The sequence below is a fragment of the Echiichthys vipera genome, assembly GCF_963691815.1.
Source record: "Echiichthys vipera genome assembly, chromosome: 8".
NCBI lineage: Eukaryota > Metazoa > Chordata > Actinopteri > Perciformes > Trachinidae > Echiichthys > Echiichthys vipera.
Window position 1 is genome coordinate 832,438 of NC_139833.1, and position 22,721 is coordinate 855,158.

Genomic DNA, 22,721 nt, shown 5'->3' on the forward strand with positions numbered 1-22,721 from the left:
GGCTCACCTCCACACACAGTCTGGATCTGGGGGGGGGCTCACCTCCACACACAGTCTGGATCTGGGGGGGGGCTCACCTCCACACACAGTCTGGATCTGGGGGGGGCTCACCTCCACACACAGTCTGGATCTGGGGGGGGGGCTCACCTCCACACACAGTCTGGATCTGGGGGGGGGGGGCTCACCTCCACACACAGTCTGGATCTGGGGGGGCTCACCTCCACACACAGTCTGGATCTGGGGGGGGGGGCTCACCTCCACACACAGTCTGGATCTGGGGGGGGGGGCTCACCTCCACACACAGTCTGGATCTGGGGGGGGGGGCTCACCTCCACACACAGTGTCACAGTTAACGAGGAAGAATCCACTTCAGTGATTTTAACAAGTGAAGAAAAACAGTGAAGCTGGAAAATCAATGTGTGTGTGTGTGTGTGTCTGTCCCTCTGTGTGTGTGTGTTATCGCAGGTCGATGCTGCCCTCTAGTGGCTGTTTGCAGAGGACACAACAATCCTCACTCATTTTGCATCTTTTGTGCTGGTTTTGCATCTATTTTTAGTCATTTTGCATCTTTTTGTGGTGGTTTTGCATCTATTTTTAGTCATTTTGCATCTTTTTGTGCTGGTTTTGCATCTATTTTTAGTCATTTTGCATCTTTTTGTGCTGGTTTTGCATCTATTTTTAGTCATTTTGCATCTTTTTGTGCTGGTTTTGCTCCGTGAATCATCTGTGACGTGTCTTTGAAAGTGAAACCTAAAGTTAGTAAATCTGTTTGTGACTTTATAAAAATGTTTTTTAAAGAAACGTTCAGATTAATTTCTGTGTTTTGAACTGAAATAACTTTTGCGTTAAAGATAAAAGAAGATCAGAGAAGAGTGAAGTACGTGTTCTGTGTGTAAAGTGTTAAATGTAAAAGAATGAAAGATGCAGAAACAGTGAAAACGCCTGTTTCACGTTTTTACCTCCTGTTAAATTCTCCTCATCCTCATGAATCTGTTTCCTGTGTTTTGTTGTTTTGGATCAAACCTGAGACACAAACGATGCAACGAGCCTTTAATTCACAACATGCAACAAATCCAGACTTTAAAAACTGTAGAAAACCAAACAACAGGAGCCGCGCGGTGAAGTGACGTCATGACGACAGCAGAACCACCTCAGCAGCGCTCAGCAGGGGAAGACCCGACCCGACCCACAACACAACACAACAGAACACTAAGGCACTTTGGAGGAAAACCCAAATCATCTGAACCGTCGGGGCGTCTCAGTCCACCGGGCTCCAGTTCTGATCCAGGACAGTTCAGAGGTTTGAGTCCGACCCTCAACTCATCTTTACACACACACGATTCAGACCCCGTCCCAAACGGGTCCCTGGTTCTGGTCTTAGTGGAGACTTTGCATCCCGAGGAACAGCATTTGACGTAAGTCCTCAAAGGTCCCTTTAGTATCTGCTCTGAAGCTTTTGATCAGTTAGATATTCATCCGAAGCAAAGGTCGCTTCACAGAGAGTCGATAAAGACGACGAGGAACTCTACGTTATCATCGTTTCACATGGTTCCCATTGACTTTAAAGGAGATTACTGTTTGAGCGATGGTGGAAAAGTCCTCACGGTGCTGAGAGAAGATCGGAAAAGGAGCTTTTTCTCAGCCTCAGGTGAAAAAACATCAATTTATCCTGAAAGTCAAAGTAAACGACGTGAAATCAAGGAAGGAATCAAACGCAGTCCCGGTTTTTATCGTCTTTAATGGAGATTCATGTCGAAGCGATGGCCGGGGCGTCTTCAGGACGCTGAGAGGAGATCGGAGGATGGCGTGGATCAACGGAAAAGTCCAGAACAGCAACTGAAAGGTTTCGTCAAACCTCTGAAGCTCAACTTTCCCCTGAAGCCGAGCGACGTCTCTTCAGTTAAAGTCAATGTAAACGACGTGGAACAAGGAAAGGAGTCCTTGGCCGTCTTTGGTTCTGCGCGGGTCGCATTGACTTTGAATAGAGGAGACGTTCCTCTCTCAGGGTGCATCAGCTTTTGTTAAAAAGTTTAAAAAGTCTCCATCCAAGACCAGAACACGTCTCGTGATGGTCCTGGATCAGAACTGCAGACCATTCAGCGGCCTACGGCGTCTCCCAGTGGACAAACAGCATCACATCAGGTCCCTTTGCATCGGTGAGGATCGATAATAACAACAAGCATCAGAAAATACAAACATACAGAATAAATAATGTAAACAGTGTGGTTCTGTCCGACCTGGAGCCAGAACGAGTCTGCAACAGCTCAGAGTTTAACGTGTATCTGAAAAACACTAAGGGCGCACTCACACTGTGCCTCCGCACCGCGCCAAAACCGTGTCACGGCTAAAGTCTGGTTCCTTTGACCAGTGTGAGTGCAACCGTACCACGTCTAGGAGCGGCACGCTTGCCGTCCACGGCCCGTTTGGGAGAGGTGGGCTTTAGTAAAGCACGTTTGCACGTGTACGAGCACGAGCGTGCGCACGTGTACGAGCACGAGGCCTACGGCGGTTCTGAGGTCATTTCCTGTGCGCCTGTTGGGACGTAGAGAAAAGAAGGAGGGACCATGCGCGGACATTTCAAACAATGGCGGTGAAAGGTTCACGTTGGTGTGATGCGGAGGTGGAGTGTTTACTGCAGATTTGGTCGATGAAAAGATTCAAAAACAGTCGACAAGACGCACAAAAACTCCGAGGTCTACGGAAAGATCTGGAAACAAAGCCACGCATCGCCATGACGTCATCAATGCGTGTGACGTGTTACGGCGTGATGACGTATAGGCAGCAAGAAGCATTCTCCGAGGCCCAGGTAGTGTGAGTACAAACGGGCCTGGAGGGGGGGACAAGGACCCTAAAGCACGGGGCACGGGACAGAGGCACAGTGGGAGGGCGCCCTAAAAGGGTCGAACTCTGGCCGACACAGCGACTCACTCTGGTTCCAAACAAAACGTCCAGAAATATCAAACAAAGCAGAAACTGACGGGAAAATGTGTTTTATCAAAAGTTCAGCAATAAAAATACAAAACAATCAAATCAAACACTCAAAGATGTGAAGCTTCAGGAGATCGTGGTCGTGAATCATGATCGGTGCATCGATGAGGAAATAAAGCTTATGTTTGTCAAACTGGTCCAAACCAACACGTCACATACAGAGTGAAGCAGCAAAGACAGAGCACAGGTGAACGTCCTGGACCGCGACAGAAGAAGGCAAAAGAAACGTCTGACAGTGAAACACAGCGATGGTCGGGTTCGTAGAAACAGTCGTGGCTTTTTTAGGGTCGTTCGCTCTGGAAAGACCCGTAAACACTCCGTGGTTCTGGGCCGACGGTCGTGACTTATGAGGCTGTTTTCAGATCACACTGAGAGATACGAGCGCTGTGACGCTGTAACATGACTGCTCTTATAACAAAGAGGTCTCCGCTGGTCCACGCGGCGCCCGGGTCTCATGAGGTCCTGAGCCGCCTGGGGTCGAGTCATGAACGAGCCGTCTGATGTTGCGTCGCTGCGCTCTCAGAAAACTCGACTGTGAAATGAAGTAAGCTAGCAAACAGGCTGTTCTCACAGAGCAACGGAAAAGTGATGCGCGGTACTTCCCTACAGTGGAAGCATGTGATGTAGTTTAAGAGGGTGGGACGTAAAGGATTGGTGGCACCTAACCCTGAGGGCTTTGATGCAGGGGGTGGGGGTTCAATTCCCGGCTTTACTAAACCAATCCACAGCTTTTTTTCTGATCCTTACCGAATGATTTTCATGACTGAGCCGAACCGTCAACGTTCGCCGGCTGAAAACGTTGTTCTGTTTGCAAAAGTCTGTATTTCGTTGCACTTTCGGTTTCACGTGTTTTATCTTCCGGGTCGGCCCTGCAGTCCATCTACGTGTTTATTCGTAGCAGTTCGTACAAATTTCTGTGCAGAACTTTTTTTTGCAGGATTTGCTACGAACGTGTGAGAACGTGCTGAACGAACGATCGTGTAACCAAACTGTCTGAAGACTTTACCTCACGTTGAATGGGCGATACACGTTTGTTATCACCACCACAGATATGAGGCGGTACGGCCCTCCTCTAGCTCTCAGTTGGTTCTGATGACGTAGTTTGAGTGAAGACGGTGACAGGAAACTCTGCGTGAGGTCGAAGGTTGTTCCACACACAGGACTTTCACACAGGAGAGTGGAGTTTGGGTCCCGTGTGGATCCCAAAGTGTTGCAACGGGGTCGATTCATTACAGCGTAATGTGATGTTGCATCGCTGCCCTCTCAGAAAACTAGACTGATAGCGCAAGACGAAGTAAGCTAGCGAGGCGCGTTGGCTGACAGTCGTGTGAACAATCTATCCGAAGACTTTAGGTCCAACTGAACGGCTGCATCGCATTCTTCCTAAAGCCTTCGGACAGTTTAGTTACGTGATTGTTCGTTCAGTTACGTTGTAGCAAAACCTACGAAAAGTTCTGCACAGAAATTTGTACGCTACGAATAAACACGTAGACGGACCCTGGCTGGACCGCGGGGCCGACCCGGAAGATAAAACACGTGAAACAGGAAGTGGTTACACGCGACAACAGTCAGGATTCAAAGACAGAAAACTCGGGCGCTTGTCCTGGTGGATGTGACTTTTTAACTATCTCACATAATGTTCTTTAGTATTTTAACCCGAACCGTTCCTAAAACTTACTCCACGGCCTTCATCACTTTTTCTTTCCTTCTTTTTCATCATCTTCTTCTTCTTTGACTTGACGAACCCGATATGTTCGGCTTCACGCTCCTCCACCACACGTTGGATCAGGTCGATTTGGGCTCCGCTCGGTTTTCTACGACTCAGTCTTCGTGTTGTTCACCGTTTCGGTTCTCGTCACATCGTCACACTCGACCTTCACCACACGACGTGACGCGCTTCTACTTTTGATCAAACGCATCTCTCAGTGTGACGCCGTCAGACCGCTGTAACCACACGTGTGTACGGGCTTTCAGCGACGCACCAGGACTTTAAACCCGATGTATTTGTCCAGTAAACTTCCACATCGTCAAAGTCAGAGAGATACATTCAATTTGAATCCAATTATAAGTAAATCCTTCATTCTGCTTCAGAGGAAATGTAAAGAGACACATTCAGTGCAACATCGAAGCATCGCGCTAAGATTGTTTTGGCATCTGATCGAGAGTAAGGCAGTAATCTGAGGGTCGGCGTCTCAGGCCGACAGCAGACACTTCAGTCTGTATCGAGACATGGCAGGAAACGTTCCCACTCAATCAGATTTACACGTGATCTTTGACTCTACGAACGTTTCTCTGCGGGAGAAATACTTCAGTCCGGAGGTTCGCTAACGAGTAAACGTCAACGGCGTGAGAAGAACTCTCGTAAACATTGAAAAACAAATGGCACAGACAGCTAAACGTGCTGACACAGATAGAAATAACGTTATCCTGGCTAACAAGTAAGACTGCGTAGATATCATCAACCACTGGGGCCAAGCTAGGCTACAGTTGGTTTGTTAGCTTATGCTAGCACGTGATTAAAATGAGCAAAAAATGATTTAATCCAGTGTTTCAAAGTTTTACTTCCTCCCAACTCAGACGCTGATGGTCTGCCGTTAACCTTTGGTTCCTTCCCGTCGTCTTTCACAGTTAAAGAGGCTTTAGCGCTAACGTGAGTGAAGCTAGCGACTAAAACTTCACAACACAGCTCAGAGAAAAACCATAAAAACCCGACTGAGGAAACGAAAACAACACAAAGAGTCAGAGAAAACCAATAAAAACGTTCTTGGCTAACGAGCGAGAATACTGACGGGGCCAAGTTAGCTTAGCTGCAATACATCTTTAATTAGCATGAATTCATTCACTGGTCCCTACACCTCAGGTATGCTAACGAGCTAGCCTCTGTTAGCAAACTAACTGTAGGGAGCAAACAATCTAACGTTAGCTGTCGAGTTTCTTTCTTCAAAAAGTTCTGAAACTTCATCTTTGATCATTTAAGTTTGGAAAAGTTCTTTTGGATCTGAGGTTCGGTTCGATTCCCTTCTGGTACCAGGTCCTTTTCTCTGTTTTCATTTCTGCAGATTTCCCCCCGTCTTTGTAATATACGTGGAGTGTCAGTCAATCGTTTCACTTTCAACCGCGAAGAAAAGGTTTTTACACTTGTTCGTCTGCGCGTGGCTCTCCGCGGCGTCCATCGTGCATCCGACCCGTCCGCGATGGAAAACGCTGAACAGGTCGAGTGCTGCGGCGCGTGTTTGTACGAGCTGTGACGGATTCTGAAGGTACTTTTCTGAAAGTGTTCAGTGAAAACACGGCTATAAAGAACCAGCTACCGTCCACGAGTGCAGATGGAAAACCCCAAAAAAGAGCGAGTCGAGGAACAGAAGAGACGCCGAACAGCGGCGAGAAGCGATGGATGCACCGTTTCTCTGCTGGAGAGAAAAGTGCGCCTAACTTAAAAGTTAACAACCGTCACACTACGCCGCGACGGTGCCGCACTTCTCCGCTGATGGCGCCGCACTTTGCCACAGATGCCGGCGCACTACGCCACAGACGGCGCTGCACTTCGCCAGAGCTTTGTGTCTTTGCGGCGTGAGGGGAGGGTTTTGTCGACACGTTCTTCAAAGACACAAAAGTTTGGTTTGGTTGTTTCACAGAAATGTTCGTAGAAGTAAAAATGCTTTTTTATCGTATTGAGAAAACTTCGCTTTAACGACGCGGCTCCTCTGATTGGTCCGGGGGTCACATGACGAGGAAGTGTGTGCGCACAGATTAATAAAGTGTTTACTTCATAAAAGCTCAGATTATTAATCACAGTGAAAACAGAACAGGTGCGTTTGAGTCGAGACAGGAGACGGGATTTAATATTTGTGCTTTAACAGAATCATAAAAACTGTAAAACTGGATATTTGTGATATTTTAACTGTTTTGTGCTTCGTTCAGCAGAAAAACATTAAACGTGCGTCATTTTAAAGCTTTTTAAATCCATAATAATAAAATTTGTGTTTAATCTAAATGCTAATCCCAGTGTTCCACATTTGATCTGTGCGTACTTCCCTCTTCCCTTTGGTGTGTGTGTGTGTGTGTGTGTGTGTGTGTATGTGTGTGTATGTGTCTGTGAGTGTGTGTGTGTGTGTGTCTGTGTGTGTTTGTATGTGTGTTTGTCTGTGTGTGTCTTTGAGTGTGTGTGTGTGTATGTGTATGTGTCTGAGTGTGTGTGTCTGTGAGTATATGTGTGTGTGTGTTTATCTGTGTGTGTCTGTGAGTGTGTGTCTGTGAGTATATGTGTGTCTGTGTGTGTGTGTGTGTGTTTCTGTGAGTATATGTGTGTGTGTGTGTGTGTGTATGTGTCTGTGTGTGTATGTGTGTATGTGTCTGTGTGTGTATGTGTGTGTGTGTGTGTATGTGTCTGTGTGTGCATGTGTCTGTGAGTGTGTGTGTCTGTGAGTGTGTGTGTGTCTGTGAGTGTATGTGTCTGTGAGTGTGTGTGTGTGTGTATGTGTCTGTGTCTGTGTGTGTGTGTGTGTGTGTGTCTTTCCCTGTGTGTGTGTGTGTGTGTGTGTGTGTGTGTTGGAGCTGGTCGCTGTGGTTCCTCCAGCTGTGGCTCGTCTCCTCGTTAACAGAGGGATAAAGAGCGTCGTTGCTCGTTAGTGGTTCGTGTCTCTCTCTTCATTTGCTTCCTACTTTATGATCCTGTTCTCTTTCCTTTGTCTCGTGTTCCCTGTGTTTCGTTTCCCCCTCGTCTCCACCCGGACCCTGTTCCTGTTTTCCCGTTCCCTGGTTTTTGTTTGTTTCATTAAATATCTGTGTAACTCTTTCTCTGTGTGTCCGTGTCTGCGTCTGCGTTTGGGTCCTCAGAGTTATTCCTGCACCGTTCACGACACAAACAGCATCATTTTACAATTTCAAGCATTTTCAAGGATTTCAAACCGGTACGAACCCGATGTTTCATGTACGTTTTAATCTACGCTTTATAATAAACCTGATTATTAAAGAAGAGTAAGTTTATTAAACCTGCACGTTCACGTCCATGCATCAACGTTTCTGATCTCACGTTTTTACATTTAGAAAACCATGTGAACACTTTCTTCATATTTCTGAGCTCGTGTTTTAAATTAGAAACATGTGCGTGAAGTTTATTAACCCGTGCAAACACTCGTGTCCTGCAGCAGGTGACCCCGACAGGCTCCGCAGAGACGCCGCTCTCTGTGGAACCCGTCACGATGTGCTTTGTTTATTTAAACCACGGTGAAACGATTTTAGAGCACCGAGGACGAACGTGTGCGTCCCGTCTGTGAGGAGAACTCTGCAGAGTTATGTGTGAAACAGACGCCGTCCTGTGATGAACTGGAGTTCACAGCAAATCGATTTCCGCAGCAGACGGCGCGGCGTGTCCGGCTGCGGTGGCGGCTCATGTGATGCATCATGGGAGTCACTGCCACACCCTGATGAGGTTAGATTCAGGCGCCGTGGAAATCTCAAACCAATGGCACATTGAGTCAGAACGCAGCGTTGGAAAAGTCCCCGTGTGAAGGAGGTCGCATTCTCAATTATTGTCCACAAAGCTCCTGTGCATCTGACTTCCTATCTGCGTCTGACTTCCTGTCTGCGTCTGACTTCCTGTCTGTCTCAAAGCTGATTGGTTCGCACTGAAGATGTAAATCTAACGTTTGTTGCGTTCACTGTAGGTTCGGTTCTGCTCGTGGTCGCAGAGGTGCAGCACTTTGTCTCGGCTCTGCATCGTTAGCATGCTAATGTTTCCTTTTAAAGCATGCTGCTGTTTTGTTTTAGCACACATTAGCCCCTGAGTCACGTTGTAGCATGCTAACAAAGTCATTAGCATGCATGTTGTTGTTTTCTGGTACGTACTGAGCTTGTTAATGTTTGTTAGCACATTAGAAAAAGGTCTCAGCTCTGACACTTCTGTGGTTTGAGTTCACACTTCTGTGGTTTGAGTTCACGCTTCTGTTGAACGCACTAACGGTTGTTTTCACGGTCGCTTCATGTGTCAATCGCGTTGTTTGGGTTCTTAAATGTGACAGGATGTGAATCTTAGTTCCCCGAAGAACACGATGACGTCCTCAAACCTCTCACAGATATTTAGTTTACAGTCAGAAGAGGAAAAAAAACAGGAAATAGTCACAAGTAACGGACGATTCGGACGTTCTTTCCTTTAAAATGGCTCCTTAAAGAAGAGTGATTGTGTAGAAGTCAATGAGAAAATGAGTCTCTCTTGGTTTTGGTTTATTTCCTCAGTAAATATTTTCCTGATGAGTTTCTGTCTCAGTCTCTGGTTTCAAGTCTTCTTAAAAACAGCCTGATGTTCATTTAGAGTCAGACAGACGCTTTAGGGCGGGGCTGCACGGCCACCTGTCAATCAAAGGGTTAAGTCATGTGTTACCACGGCAACTGTGACATTAAATTGGAACGAGTGGTGTCGTCTGTGTTAAAGCCTCTGAGTTTTCACTTCACTGGAGCATTTAAACGTCTTTGTTAGCGTTCAGTTGTTGCTAACAAAGCTAACGCTAGCTGGTAATTTAAAGTGTAACTCCGGTTTTAAATCATCCAATGGTCTTTCTCTGCACTTTAATCCTCAGTAACCATGGAGACAGTTTTTATTAAGGTAGAAATCCAGGAGAGATGCTAACAGCCGGACGTGGCTAACAGTGATTAGCTCGGGGCAGCACGGTGAAGGCATTCAAAGGTCTTTTTTAACCACTAATGCTGCTGAAAATAACAGCAAACCTCTGCAGCAGCATGAGAAGAGTCCCTGCACACACACACACACACACACACATATGAGAAGAGTCCACACACACAACAAAGCAGCAATGGGCTCCTTCCACTGTAATGGACTTTACTATGAGAGGAGCTGGTACAGGGGCCAGTAGGTAAGTCTTTAAAACACTCTTTAATAAACTCTGGCTTCACTAACTACGCAGATGACGCTTTGTTGTGTGTGTAGGGACTCTTCTCATGCTGCTGCAGAGGTTTGCTGTTATTTTCAGCAGCATTAGTGGTTAAAAAAGACCTCTGAATGCCTTCACTCGGCTCTGTGTCGCTGTAGCACATGTCGATTAATTTGGAGCTCCGCACTGACCCGAAGTTCACGTCTGGCTCCCAAAAAACGAGATGGCGACGACCAAATAACGATCTCCAGGCTTCAAATTAGTTATTTCCGTTAAATGCAGAACGGCCAGGTGTGATTTGGCACAAACAAATTTACGAACTACACAGTGAACTTACAGAAGCATCCAAACTGAGACACAGGGTGCTAGCAAACATTAGCATAGCAGGCTAACGGGGCTTTACTGTGCATCATTTCATTGTTTGGGATTTTATAAAAAAGTGTTTAAAAAAGAGTTCAATGCTAAAGCTGGAACGAGCAAATCAAGCTAGGTGCAACAAGTGCAACAAAGAGGCGACTGGTGACTTGTGATATTTTGGCGGGAAATCATCTGCGTTGCTTTATGGCACACAACAGGAAGTGGGCGCTGTTGTTGTTCGAGCTAACACAGATCACACCTTTCAAAAAAAGGCTCCTCTAAAACTTCGACAGCACATTTGAAGCAGCGGGGCTGATGGGAAATGTAGTCAATAATACCAAGTGAGGGGGTTGTCTTCTCTGCGTGTCATTGGTCGACACTGATTCTACTCAAACACTGATTGGTCGAAACACAACTGAGCACCTTTAACGTGTAAATGTGACTTTAGGAATAAACGTATATGTGAGTAAAACTGTAACTACGGTCCTTTCAGGGCTCCACCGTGAGGATCAGGGATATTTACGTTTCAGATCGTTGGAAACGACGGCTGGTCCTGGATCAGATGCTCCGTTACCTCTGAGGTATCAATTATTATCCAATCAGGTTCATTTTCCAGATGGTTGCTAGGCAGAAAATTGACCAGGACTCAGCAAACTGCAAACACACGGTGGCTTATTACACTGCTGCACCTGGAGGGGAAGAGAAAGGGTGTTAGCTTCATTTAGCATCACAACATAGGCCATCGTTAGCTTTCTTAAGCATTAAGACAGGAGCTAGCGTTAGCTTCATTTATCATCAGGACAGAAGCTAGTGTGAGCTTAATTTAGCATCACAACGTAGGCTAGTGTAAGCTGGTTTTAGCACCAGGACAGGAGCTAGCATTAGCTTAATTTGGCTTTAGGACAGAAACTAGCGTTAGCATAATTTAGCATCAGGACAAGAAGCTAGCGTGAGCTTCATTTATCATCAGGACAGAAGCTAGCATTAGCTTCATTTAGCATCAGGACAGAAGCTACTGTTAGCTGACATTTAGCATCGGGACAGAAAGTAGTGTTAGCTTAATTTAGCATCAGGACAGAAGCTAGCATGAGCTACATTTAGCATCAAGAGAGAAGCTAGCGTGATCTTTATTTAACATCAGGACAGAAACTAGCATTAGCTTCATTTAGCATCAGGACAGAAACTAGTGTTAGCTTCAGTTAGCATCAGGAGAGAAGCTAGCATTAGCTTCATTTAGCATCAGGACGGTAACCTCTCTTTAAGTTAGCTTTGTTGTTAGCTTTAAGGTAGAACAGGAAATAACTTCAAATGTTTTAATGTTGATTAGTTTCTTTTCCTCTGAGTGTTTTGAGTCTGTGGTCAGAGCCGCTCTGAACCGGAGCAAGACGGCGCCGCTCAGAGGGCGCCGCTCAGACGCTGCGTCTGCGTGTTTCTGTCTGTGAGTGAAACCTCCACAGTCACATCGTTTCTTCTCTGTCAAACATGAAACATACTGAATCATTAAAACCTGGACGGGACGCACCGGTCTGATGAGAGCCGCAGGTCACGCTGTAAGACGTCCACAGACTAACGGCCATCAGAAAGGTGGCGAGGAAGCCAAACACCTGCAGACACACGTCACACTTCACTGCACAGACGACACATAAAAGCTGCAGCTTCAGACCTGAGGAATAAAAGTTACTGATTCATCAAACAACAGTGTGATCGCAGCAGAGTCAGTGAGACTTCCTGGGTAATTAGAGGGAGGACGGACGGACAGAGGCAGGAAGGACGGAGCAACTCCCCGCGGGGCTTTTAATAGCTCCGTGCTTTTATTGTGAAAGGGCGGTCGGACAGAGGTCTCAGGAAACGAGATCACGAGATAAAAGCATGACGAGTCGATTCTGTGCAGAGCAGGCTGCAGACTCATCCTGGGGACGCTGCTCAAAAACACCAACTCCTGCGCTTAAATAAAGTAATTTATATGTTATAATAATTCATATGTTATCATTCTGGCTCCTGTTCCCGTTCAAACACCTGTGAGGATCTCAGGTGACGATGCTGACGCTATAATCCCTCGCCATCGTAATCATAATCTCTCCACAGCGTCCGTACAGAAGCAGGACGTGTCACATCCTGTTCACACGCAGGAAGAACTGAGATATTATTATTAAAGTGATTTTCTGGTGTAAAATCAGATTGGGCCATCGCCATTTGCGGATAGATGCTAACAGCTGACGTGGCTAACAGTGGTTAGCTCGGGGCAGCACGGTGAAGGCATTCAAAGGTCTTTTTTAACCACTAATGCTGCTGAAAATAACAGCAAACCTCTGCAGCAGCATGAGAAGAGTCCCTACACACACAACAAAGCAGCAATGGGCTCCTTCCACTGTAATGGACTTTACTATGAGAGGAGCTGGTACAGGGGCCAGTAGGTAAGTCTTTAAAACACTCTTTAATAAACTCTGGCTTCACCAACTACGCTGATGATGCTTTGGTTTATGGTTAAAATGATGCAGAATGAGTACAAATGGATGGAAAATGACTACAAATTGACACAAAATAATATTAAAATTACATAAATTAATAAAAAAGTCATACAAAATGAGTTAAAATTTATGTAAGAGGAATAAATATGGCTCAAAATGACTACAAATAAATTAAAAATGACTAAAATCAACCAAAAATGAGTAAAAACTGATACAAAATTAGTAAAAACTGATAAGAAATTAGTAAAATATAGATTGTTGCTGCTTTGTTGTGTGTGTGTGTGTGTGTGTGTGTGTGTGTGTGTGTGTGTGTGTGTGTGTGTAGGGACTCTTCTCATGCTGCTGCAGAGGTTTGCTGTTATTTTCAGCAGCATTAGTGGTTAAAAAAGACCTTTGAATGGCTTCACCGTGCTGCCCCGAGCTAACCAGTGTTAGCCACGTCCGCCTGTTAGCATCTCTCCTGGATTTCTACCTTAAAAGTTGTTAAACGGGAGGATTTCATCCCTTTAAGGAGCGGTTCATTCATCCCACGGTGCGGAGGCTACGTACCGACGCCACCACCAGCGCTGACACTCCTGAGCTGTTGACAGCCGCCACGATGGAGGCGATGAGGATGAGCACGGTCCCCACGGCGTAGTGGAAGAACTCCTGGAACAGCAGGAAGCACAGGTTATCCACACGTCTGCTTCTGATGCGGCACGTTTGAGTCCTGCTGCGTGGAGCGCGTCCTCACCGTCAGCGGCCAGTTGATGCACGGCATCTTCGCCTGCAGCCTGAACAGGTGCATGAGGAAGAAGAGCAGGAAGGCCACGAGGAACCACAGCGCCACCACCTCGAAGAACTGGAACGCCGCCCAGTTGGGCCAGCCGCGGACGCAGCGGACGCACAGGAAGGCCACGAGCAGGGCGAGCTGCGGGGAAACGGACCACAGAGAGAACCCGTTTACGTCCATCTGGACCCAGAACCCGTTAACATCCATCTGGACCCAGAGAACCCGTTTACATCCACACATCTGGACCCAGAGAACCTGTTTACATTCATCTGGACCCAGAGAACCCGTTTACATCCACACATCTGGACCCAGAGAACCTGTTTACATCCATCTGGACCCAGAGAACCTGTTCAGGTTCATCTGGACCCAGAGAACCCGTTTACATTCATCTGGACCCAGAGAACCTGTTTACATCCATCTGGACCCAGAGAACCCGTTTACATTCATCTGGACCCAGAGAACCCGTTTACATCCATCTGGACCCAGAGAACCCGTTTACATCCATCTGGACCCAGAGAACCTGTTTACATCCATCTGGACCCAGAGAACCCGTTTACATTCATCTGGACCCAGAGAACCCGTTTACATTCATCTGGACCCAGAGAACCTGTTTACATCCATCTGGACCCAGAGAACCTGTTTACATCCATCTGGACCCAGAGAACCCGTTTACATTCATCTGGACCCAGAGAACCCGTTTACATCCATCTGGACCCAGAACCTGTTTACATCCATCTGGACCCAGAACCCGTTTACATCCATCTGGACCCAGAACCTGTTTACATCCATCTGGACCCAGAGAACCTGTTTACATCCATCTGGACGCAGAGAACCTGTTTACATCCATCTGGACCCAGAACCTGTTTACATCCATCTGGACCCAGAGAACCCGTTTACGTCCATCTGGACCCAGAGAACCCGTTTACATCCATCTGGACCCAGAACCTGTTTACATCCATCTGGACCCAGAGAACCCGTTTACATCCATCTGGACCCAGAGAACCCGTTTACATCCATCTGGACCCAGAGAACCTGTTTACATTCATCTGGACCCAGAGAACCTGTTTACATCCATCTGGACCCAGAGAACCTGTTTACATCCATCTGGACCCAGAGAACCTGTTTACATTCATCTGGACCCAGAGAACCTGTTTACATCCACCTGGACCCAGAGAACCCGTTTACATTCATCTGGACCCAGAGAACCCGTTTACATTCATCTGGACCCAGAGAACCCGTTTACATCCACCTGGACCCAGAACCCGTTTACATTCATCTGGACCCAGAGAACCTGTTTACATCCATCTGGACCCAGAGAACCTGTTTACATCCATCTGGACCCAGAGAACCCGTTTACATTCATCTGGACCCAGAGAACCCGTTTACATCCATCTGGACCCAGAACCTGTTTACATCCATCTGGACCCAGAACCCGTTTACATCCATCTGGACCCAGAACCTGTTTACATCCATCTGGACCCAGAGAACCTGTTTACATCCATCTGGACCCAGAACCTGTTTACATCCATCTGGACCCAGAACCTGTTTACATCCATCTGGACCCAGAGAACCTGTTTACATCCATCTGGACCCAGAGAACCCGTTTACATCCATCTGGACCCAGAACCCGTTTACATCCATCTGGACCCAGAGAACCCGTTTACATCCATCTGGACCCAGAGAACCCGTTTACATCCATCTGGACCCAGAACCCGTTTACATCCATCTGGACCCAGAGAACCCGTTTACATCCATCTGGACCCAGAACCTGTTTACATCCATCTGGACCCAGAGAACCCGTTTACATTCATCTGGACCCAGAGAACCTGTTTACATTCATCTGGACCCAGAGAACCCGTTTACATTCATCTGGACCCAGAGAACCCGTTTACATTCATCTGGACCCAGAGAACCCGTTGGGGGGGGGGGGGATTTCCTGTGGAGGTGTGAAGCGTCTCGGAGCCTGAAGTGAAACAGGAAATCCTGTTGCATCATCGATTCACTGACGTTTTATTACATTTGAATTCATCTTTTTATTATTTTATTAGTTTTTTATTCTGAGACGTACGAAGCAGAAACACTAAACACCATATTTATTATTTTTATTGATTCATTATTAACCCTGAAGACACGTTTGATGTCTAATATTTATTTTATTATATTGTTTATTAATAATCAGAGTCCGAGAGGTGACGGAGCAAAAGAAGACAATTAAAGTAAATTAATATTAATGTTCTTAGTTTGTTTAATACTGTTAAAACAATAACAGAGAATATCTTCACTTTTCAAATAATCATGAATTTAACGCACGTTTACGGAGGACCAAACATAAACGCTGAAATAAAAATATCAATAAAAGAATAAATGATTTTATGGCATTTATTTATTCATTTTTGTATTTAGTCATTTATGAAATATTGTATTTATTTATGCATAGATTTATTTCTGTAATTATTATTTTTTTCTTGTATTTACTTATTTAATAATTTATTCCTGTATTAATTTATTTGTTTATGTATTAATATATTTTATATTTATTACTACATTTATTAATTGATGCATTACTGTATTTATTTATTTTTTATTCATTGATTATTTTTGTATTCCTGAATATTTTTATTAATTAATTTATACATGTATTTATTAAACCATTTAATAATTTATTTGTATCTATATATTTATTACTACATGTATTTATTAATTTAATAAAACATTTATTAATGTATGTATTTATTTTTGATTAATATATGTATTACTACATTTATTATTTAATTTATTATGTTTTTATTAATTAATTTAAACATTTATTTATGTATTTATTAATTCATTTAAACATGAATTTATTTATTAACTTATTAAAACATTTTTTATTTATTTATATATTTATAACTAAACGTAATAATTAATTTAAACATGTATTTATGTATTTATTAATTAATTTAAACATTTATTTATGTATTTATTAATTAATTTAAACATGTATTTATGTATTTATTAATTAATTTAAACATGTATTTATGTATTTATTAATTAATTTAAACATGTATTTATGTATTTATTAATTAATTTAAACATGTATTTATGTATTTATTGATGTATTAAAACCTTTAGAGCCGTTTCCGGTGACTCCTCCGCAGCCGTGACCGTTAGCTAACCGGTGCCGGTGTGTCGGTGTGAACGCTGCCGTGTCTCGCTCGGATGTCCCGGGTAAACGTGTCCCGGGATATCCCGAGTAAGCGTGTTCTCACTAGCTGTCCCGTGTTGAGCAGTCCCGGGATATCCCGGGTAAACGTGTCCCGGGATATCCCGGGTGAACGCGTTCTCACCAGCTGTCCTATCTTGAGCAGTCCCGGGATGGTCCGGGTGTAGCCGGTGTTCAGGACGCCGTCCCCGGAGCTCCTGGTGGTTGTTGTGGTGCTCGTGATGACGGTGGTCGACATGTTGGCGGGAAACAACGACGACAACAACAACGACAACAACAACAACAACAACAACAACAACAACGCGGTAAATAAGTCAACGTGAAGGCGAGTTCCGCTGCGGAGAGGCACCGTCGACTGGGTCGCTTCAGGCCGACAGAGGGACGCTCCGGCCGGCTACACCCCGTCAACTCTCCCGGGTAAACACGGAGACCTCCGGCAGGCTTTTCACAATAAGAGCCCGAGGAGGAACTGGGGTTTTATATATAAAAATAAAATACATATATGTATAAATAAATAAATATATGGATCATGCTCCTAGAGGACACTTTAACACACGTCTATGCTCCTAGAGGACACTTTAACACACGTTTATGCTCCTAGAGGACACTTTAACACACGTTTATGCTCCTAGAGGACACTTTAACACACGTTTATGCTCCTAGAGGACACTTTAACGCACGTTTATGCTCCTAGAGGACACTTTAACACACGTTTATGCTCCTAGAGGACACTTTAACACACGTTTATGCTCCTAGAGGACACTTTAACGCACGTTTATGCTCCTAGAGGACACTTTAGCACACGTTTATGCTCCTAGAGGACACTTTAACACACGTTTATGCTCCTAGAGGAAACTTTAACACACGTTAATGCTCCTAGAGGACACTTTAACACACGTTTATGCTCCTAGAGGACACTTTAACACACGTTTATGCTCCTAGAGGACACTTTAACACACGTTTATGCTCCTAGAGGACACTTTAACACACGTTAATGCTCCTAGAGGACACTTTAACACACGTTTATGCTCCTAGAGGACACTTTAACACACGTTTATGCTCCTAGAGGACACTTTAACACACGTTTATGCTCCTAGAGGACACTTTAACACACGTTTAGTCTCCTAGAGGACACTTTAGCACATGTTTATGCTCCTACACTTTAGCACACGTTTATGCTCCTAGAGGACACTTTAACACACGTTTATGCTCCTAGAGGACACTTTAACACACGTTTAGACTCCTAGAGGACACTTTAACACACGTTTATGCTCCTAGAGGACACTTTAACACACGTTTAGACTCCTAGAGGACACTTTAACACACGTTTATGCTCCTAGAGGACACTTTAACACACGTTTATGCTCCTAGAGGACACTTTAACACACGTTTATGCTCCTAGAGGACACTTTAACACACGTTTAGACTCCTAGAGGACACTTTAGCACATGTTTATGCTCCTAGAGGACACTTTAGCACACGTTTATGCTCCTAGAGGACACTTTAACACACGTTTATGCTCCTAGAGGACACTTTAGCACACGTTTATGCTCCTAGAGGAAACTTTAGCACACGTTTATGCTCCTAGAGGACACTTTAGCACACGTTTATGTTCCTAGAGGAAACTTTAGCACACGTTTATGCTCCTAGAGGACACTTTAACACATGTTTATGTTCCTAGAGGACACTTTAGCACACGTTTATGCTCCTAAGGGACACTTTAACACACGTTTATGTTCCTAGAGGACACTTTAGCACACGTTTATGCTCCTAGAGGACACTTTAGCACACGTTTATGCTCCTAGAGGACACTTTAACACACGTTTATGCTCCTAGAGGACACTTTAACACACGTTTATGCTCCTAGAGGACACTTTAGCACACGTTTATGCTCCTAGAGGACACTTTAACACACGTTTAGGCTCCTAGAGGACACTTAAGCACACGTTTATGCTCCTAGAGGACACTTTAGCACACGTTTATGCTTCTAGAGGACACTTTAACACACGTTCATGCTCCTAGAGGACACTTTAGCACACGTTTAGGCTCCTAGAGGACACTTTAACACATGTTTATGCTCCTTGAGGACACTTTAACACACGTTTAGGCTCCTAGAGGACACTTTAACACACATTTATGCTCCTAGAGGACACTTTAGCACACGTTTATGCTCCTAGAGGACACTTTAGCACACGTTTATGCTCCTAGAGGACACTTTAGCACACGTTTATGCTCCTAGAGGACACTTTAGCACACGTTTATGCTCCTAGAGGACACTTTAACACACGTTTATGCTCCTAGAGGACACTTTAGCACACGTTTAGGCTCCTAGAGGACACTTTAACACATGTTTATGCTCCTAGAGGACACTTTAACACACGTTTAGGCTCCTAGAGGACACTTTAACACACGTTTATGCTCCTGGAGAACACTTTAACACACGTTTATGCTCCTAGAGGACACTTTAGCACACGTTTATGCTCCTAGAGGACACTTTAACACACGTTTATGCTCCTAGAGGACACTTTAGCACACGTTTATGCTCCTAGAGGACACTTTAACACACGTTTATGTTCCTAGAGGACACTTTAGCACACGTTTATGCTCCTAGAGGACACTTTAACACACGTTTATGCTCCTAGAGGACACTTTAACACACGTTTATGCTCCTAGAGGACACTTTAACACACGTTTATGTTCCTAGAGGACACTTTAGCACACGTTTATGCTCCTAGAGGAAACTTTAGCACACGTTTATGCTCCTAGAGGACACTTTAGCACATGTTTATGCTCCTACACTTTAGCACACGTTTACGCTCCTAGAGGACACTTTAACACACGTTTATGTTCCTAGAGGACACTTAAGCACACGTTTATGCTCCTATAGGACACTTTAGCACACGTTTACGCTCCTAGAGGACACTTTAACACACGTTTATGCTCCTAGAGGACACTTTAACACACGTTTATGTTCCTAGAGGACACTTAAGCACACGTTTATGCTCCGACACTTTAGCACACGTTTATGCTCCTAGAGGACACTTTAGCACATGTTTATGCTCCTAGAGGACACTTTAACACACGTTTATGCTCCTAGAGGACACTTTAACACACGTTCATGCTCCTAGAGGACACTTTAACACACGTTTATGCTCCTAGAGGACACTTTAACCCACGTTTATGCTCCTAGAGGACACTTTAGCACACGTTTATGCTCCTAGAGGACACTTTAACACATGTTTATGCTCCTAGAGGACACTTTAACCCACGTTTATGCTCCTAGAGGACACTTTAACACATGTTTATGCTCCTAGAGGACACTTTAACACATGTTTATGCTCCTAGAGGACACTTTAACCCACGTTTATGCTCCTAGAGGACACTTTAACACATGTTTATGCTCCTAGAGGACACTTTAACACACGTTTATGCTCCTAGAGGACACTTTAACACATGTTTATGCTCCTAGAGGACACTTTAACACACGTTTAGTCCCCTAGAGGACACTTTAGCACACGTTTATGCTCCTAGAGGACACTTTAGCACACGTTTATGCTCCTAGAGGACACTTTAACACACGTTTATGCTCCTAGAGGACACGTTTAGTCTCCTCCTAACGTCCCCTGGAGCTTTTCAAACCTTGTTGAGCTGTAAAGAAAAACATCAGCTCTCAGTTTAAACTGCTGCAGCTGCTTTGTTTACATTATTCATCGTGTTTTACAAAGCAAATGAGTTCCTGTGTCTGAAGGTCACAGCTCCTAGAGTGACAACGACAGAGAGCTGCCGTGTCCAGGAGCACGGACACGTCCTCTGATCCTGATGTTACTAAAGAAACTAGTCTAAACTTAACCATCACCTTTAGTGGTCTAAACTTAACCGTCTCCTTTAGTGACTACACTTAACCGTCACCTTTAGTGACTAAACTTAACCGTCACCTTTAGTGACTAAACTTAACCGTCTCCTTTAGTCGTCTAAACTTAACCGTCTCCTTTAGAGACTAAACTTAACCGTCTCCTTTAGTCGTCTAAACTTAACCGTCTCCTTTAGAGACTAAACTTAACCGTCACCTTTAGTGACTAAACTTAACCGTCTCCTTTAGTGACTAAACTTAACCGTCTCCTTTAGTGACTAAACTTAACCGTCTCCTTTAGAGTCTAAACTTAACCGTCTCCTTTAGTGTCTAAACTTAACCGTCTCCTTTAGTGTCTAAACTTAACGGTCACCTTTAGTGACTAAACTTAACGGTCACCTTTAGTGACTAAACTTAACCGTCTCCTTTAGAGACTAAACTTAACCGTCTCCTTTAGAGACTAAACTTAACCGTCTCCTTTAGAGTCTAAACTTAACCGTCTCCTTTAGTGACTAAACTTAACCGTCTCCTTAAGTGACTAAACTTAACCGTCTCCTTTAGTGTCTAAACTTAACCGTCTCCTTTAGAGTCTAAACTTAACCGTCTCCTTTAGTCGTCTTAACTTAACCGTCTCCTTTAGTGTCTAAACTTAACCGTCTCCTTTAGTGTCTAAACTTAACCGTCTCCTTTAGTGACTAAACTTAACGGTCACCTTTAGTCGTCTTCAGAGAAACTAACCCTTCAAACCAAACAGGAAGTGTTGTGAAATGTGTGAAATGAAACTTCCTGTCCCACGAGGACGCGACTCGAGGTTTAAAGTGTAAATATTAAGATCTCATCTCATCTCATCTTCAGCCTCTGATCCTGGATCAGGTCGCGGGGGCAGCAGCTCCAGCAGGGGACCCCAAACTTCCCTTTCCCGGGCCACATTAACCAGCTCTAACTGGGGGATCCTGAGGCGTTCCCAGGCCAGTGTGGAGATCTAATCTCTCCACCTGGTCCTGGGTCTTCCCCGAGGCCTCCTCCCAGCTGGACGTGCCTGGAACACCTCCCTAGGGAGGCGCCCAGGGTTCATCCTTACCAGATGATCCTGAACCACCTCAACTGGTTCCTTTCAACACAAAGGAGCAGCGGCTCTACTCCGAGTTCCTCACGGATGCTGAACTTCTCACCCTATCTCTAAGGGAGACTCCAGACCCCCTCCTGAGGAAACACATTTCACACGCTTGTACTTGCGACCTCGTTCTTTCGGTCATGACCCAACTTTCATGACCACAGGTGAGGGTAGGAACGAAGATTGACCGGTAGATCGAGAGCTTTGCCTTCCGGCTCAGCTCTCTTTTCGTCACAACGGTGCGGTAGAGCGACTGCAACACCGCCCCCGCTGCTCCGATTCTCCGGCCAAACTCACGCTCCATCGTCCCCTCACTCGTGAACATGATCCCGAGGTACTTGAACTCCTTCACTTGGGGTAAGGACTCATTCCCTACCTGGAGTAAGCAATCCAGCGGTTTCCTGCTGAGAGCCACGGCCTCAGATTTAGAGATGCTGATCCTCATCCCGGCCGTTTCACACTCGGCTGCGAACCGATCCAGTGAGTGCTGAAGGTCACTGACCGACGATGCCATCAGGACCACATCATCTGCGAAAAGCAGAGACGAGATCCTCAGCCCACCCAACTGCAACCCCTCCCCACCACGACTACGCCTTGAAATCCTGTCCATGAAAATCACGAACAGGATTGGTGACAAAGCGCACCCCTGTCGGAGGCCGACCCCCACCGGAAACGAATCCGACTTACTGCCGAGGATCCGGACACAGCTCTCACTTTGGGTGTACAGAGATTGGACGGCCCACAGAAGTGACCCCCTCACCCCATACTCCCGCAGCATCTCCCACAGTATCTCCCTAGGAACCCGGTCATATGCCTTCTCCAGATCCACAAAACACATGTAGACTGGATGAGCATACTCCCAGGCCCCCTCCAGGATCCTTGCAAGAATGAAAAGCTGGTCCGTTGTTCCACGTCCAGGACGGAATCCACATTGTTCCTCTTCAATCTGAGGTTCGACTATAGGACGAACCCTCCTTTCCAGCACCTTGGAGTAGACTTTACCAGGGAGGCTGAGTAGTGTGATACCCCTGTAATTGGCACACACCCTCTGGTCCCCCTTTTTAAAAAGAGGAACCACCACCC

General features: G+C 45.2%; 1 protein-coding gene across 1 annotated transcript; it reads right to left on the minus strand.

The window, feature by feature from the left end:
- Positions 1 to 10,238: 10,238 nt before the first annotated feature.
- On the minus strand, positions 10,239 to 16,993 carry cmtm7 (CKLF-like MARVEL transmembrane domain containing 7). Its single transcript, XM_083917976.1, has 5 exons — positions 16,799 to 16,993; positions 13,434 to 13,610; positions 13,250 to 13,348; positions 11,755 to 11,836; positions 10,239 to 10,921 (listed from the first exon to the last, which is right to left on the minus strand). Exons 1-5 carry the CDS (start codon positions 16,910 to 16,912, stop codon positions 10,908 to 10,910), a joined length of 486 nt encoding a protein of 161 aa, XP_083774102.1. The 5' UTR covers positions 16,913 to 16,993; the 3' UTR covers positions 10,239 to 10,907.
- Between the last annotated feature and the right edge of the window lie 5,728 nt (positions 16,994 to 22,721).

What these genes read in the sequence shown, in the direction of transcription:
- cmtm7 (XM_083917976.1), bottom strand. Translation starts at nt 16,912, where the DNA reads ATGTCGACCACCGTCATCACGAGCACCACAACAACCACCAGGAGCTCC. An exon ending in TGCTCAAGATAGGACAGCTG is followed by an intron (nt 13,611 to 16,798) that starts GTGAGAACGCGT and finishes GTTTCCCCGCAG; the next exon opens with CTCGCCCTGCTCGTGGCCTT. An exon ending in GCATCAACTGGCCGCTGACG is followed by an intron (nt 13,349 to 13,433) that starts GTGAGGACGCGC and finishes CTGCTGTTCCAG; the next exon opens with GAGTTCTTCCACTACGCCGT.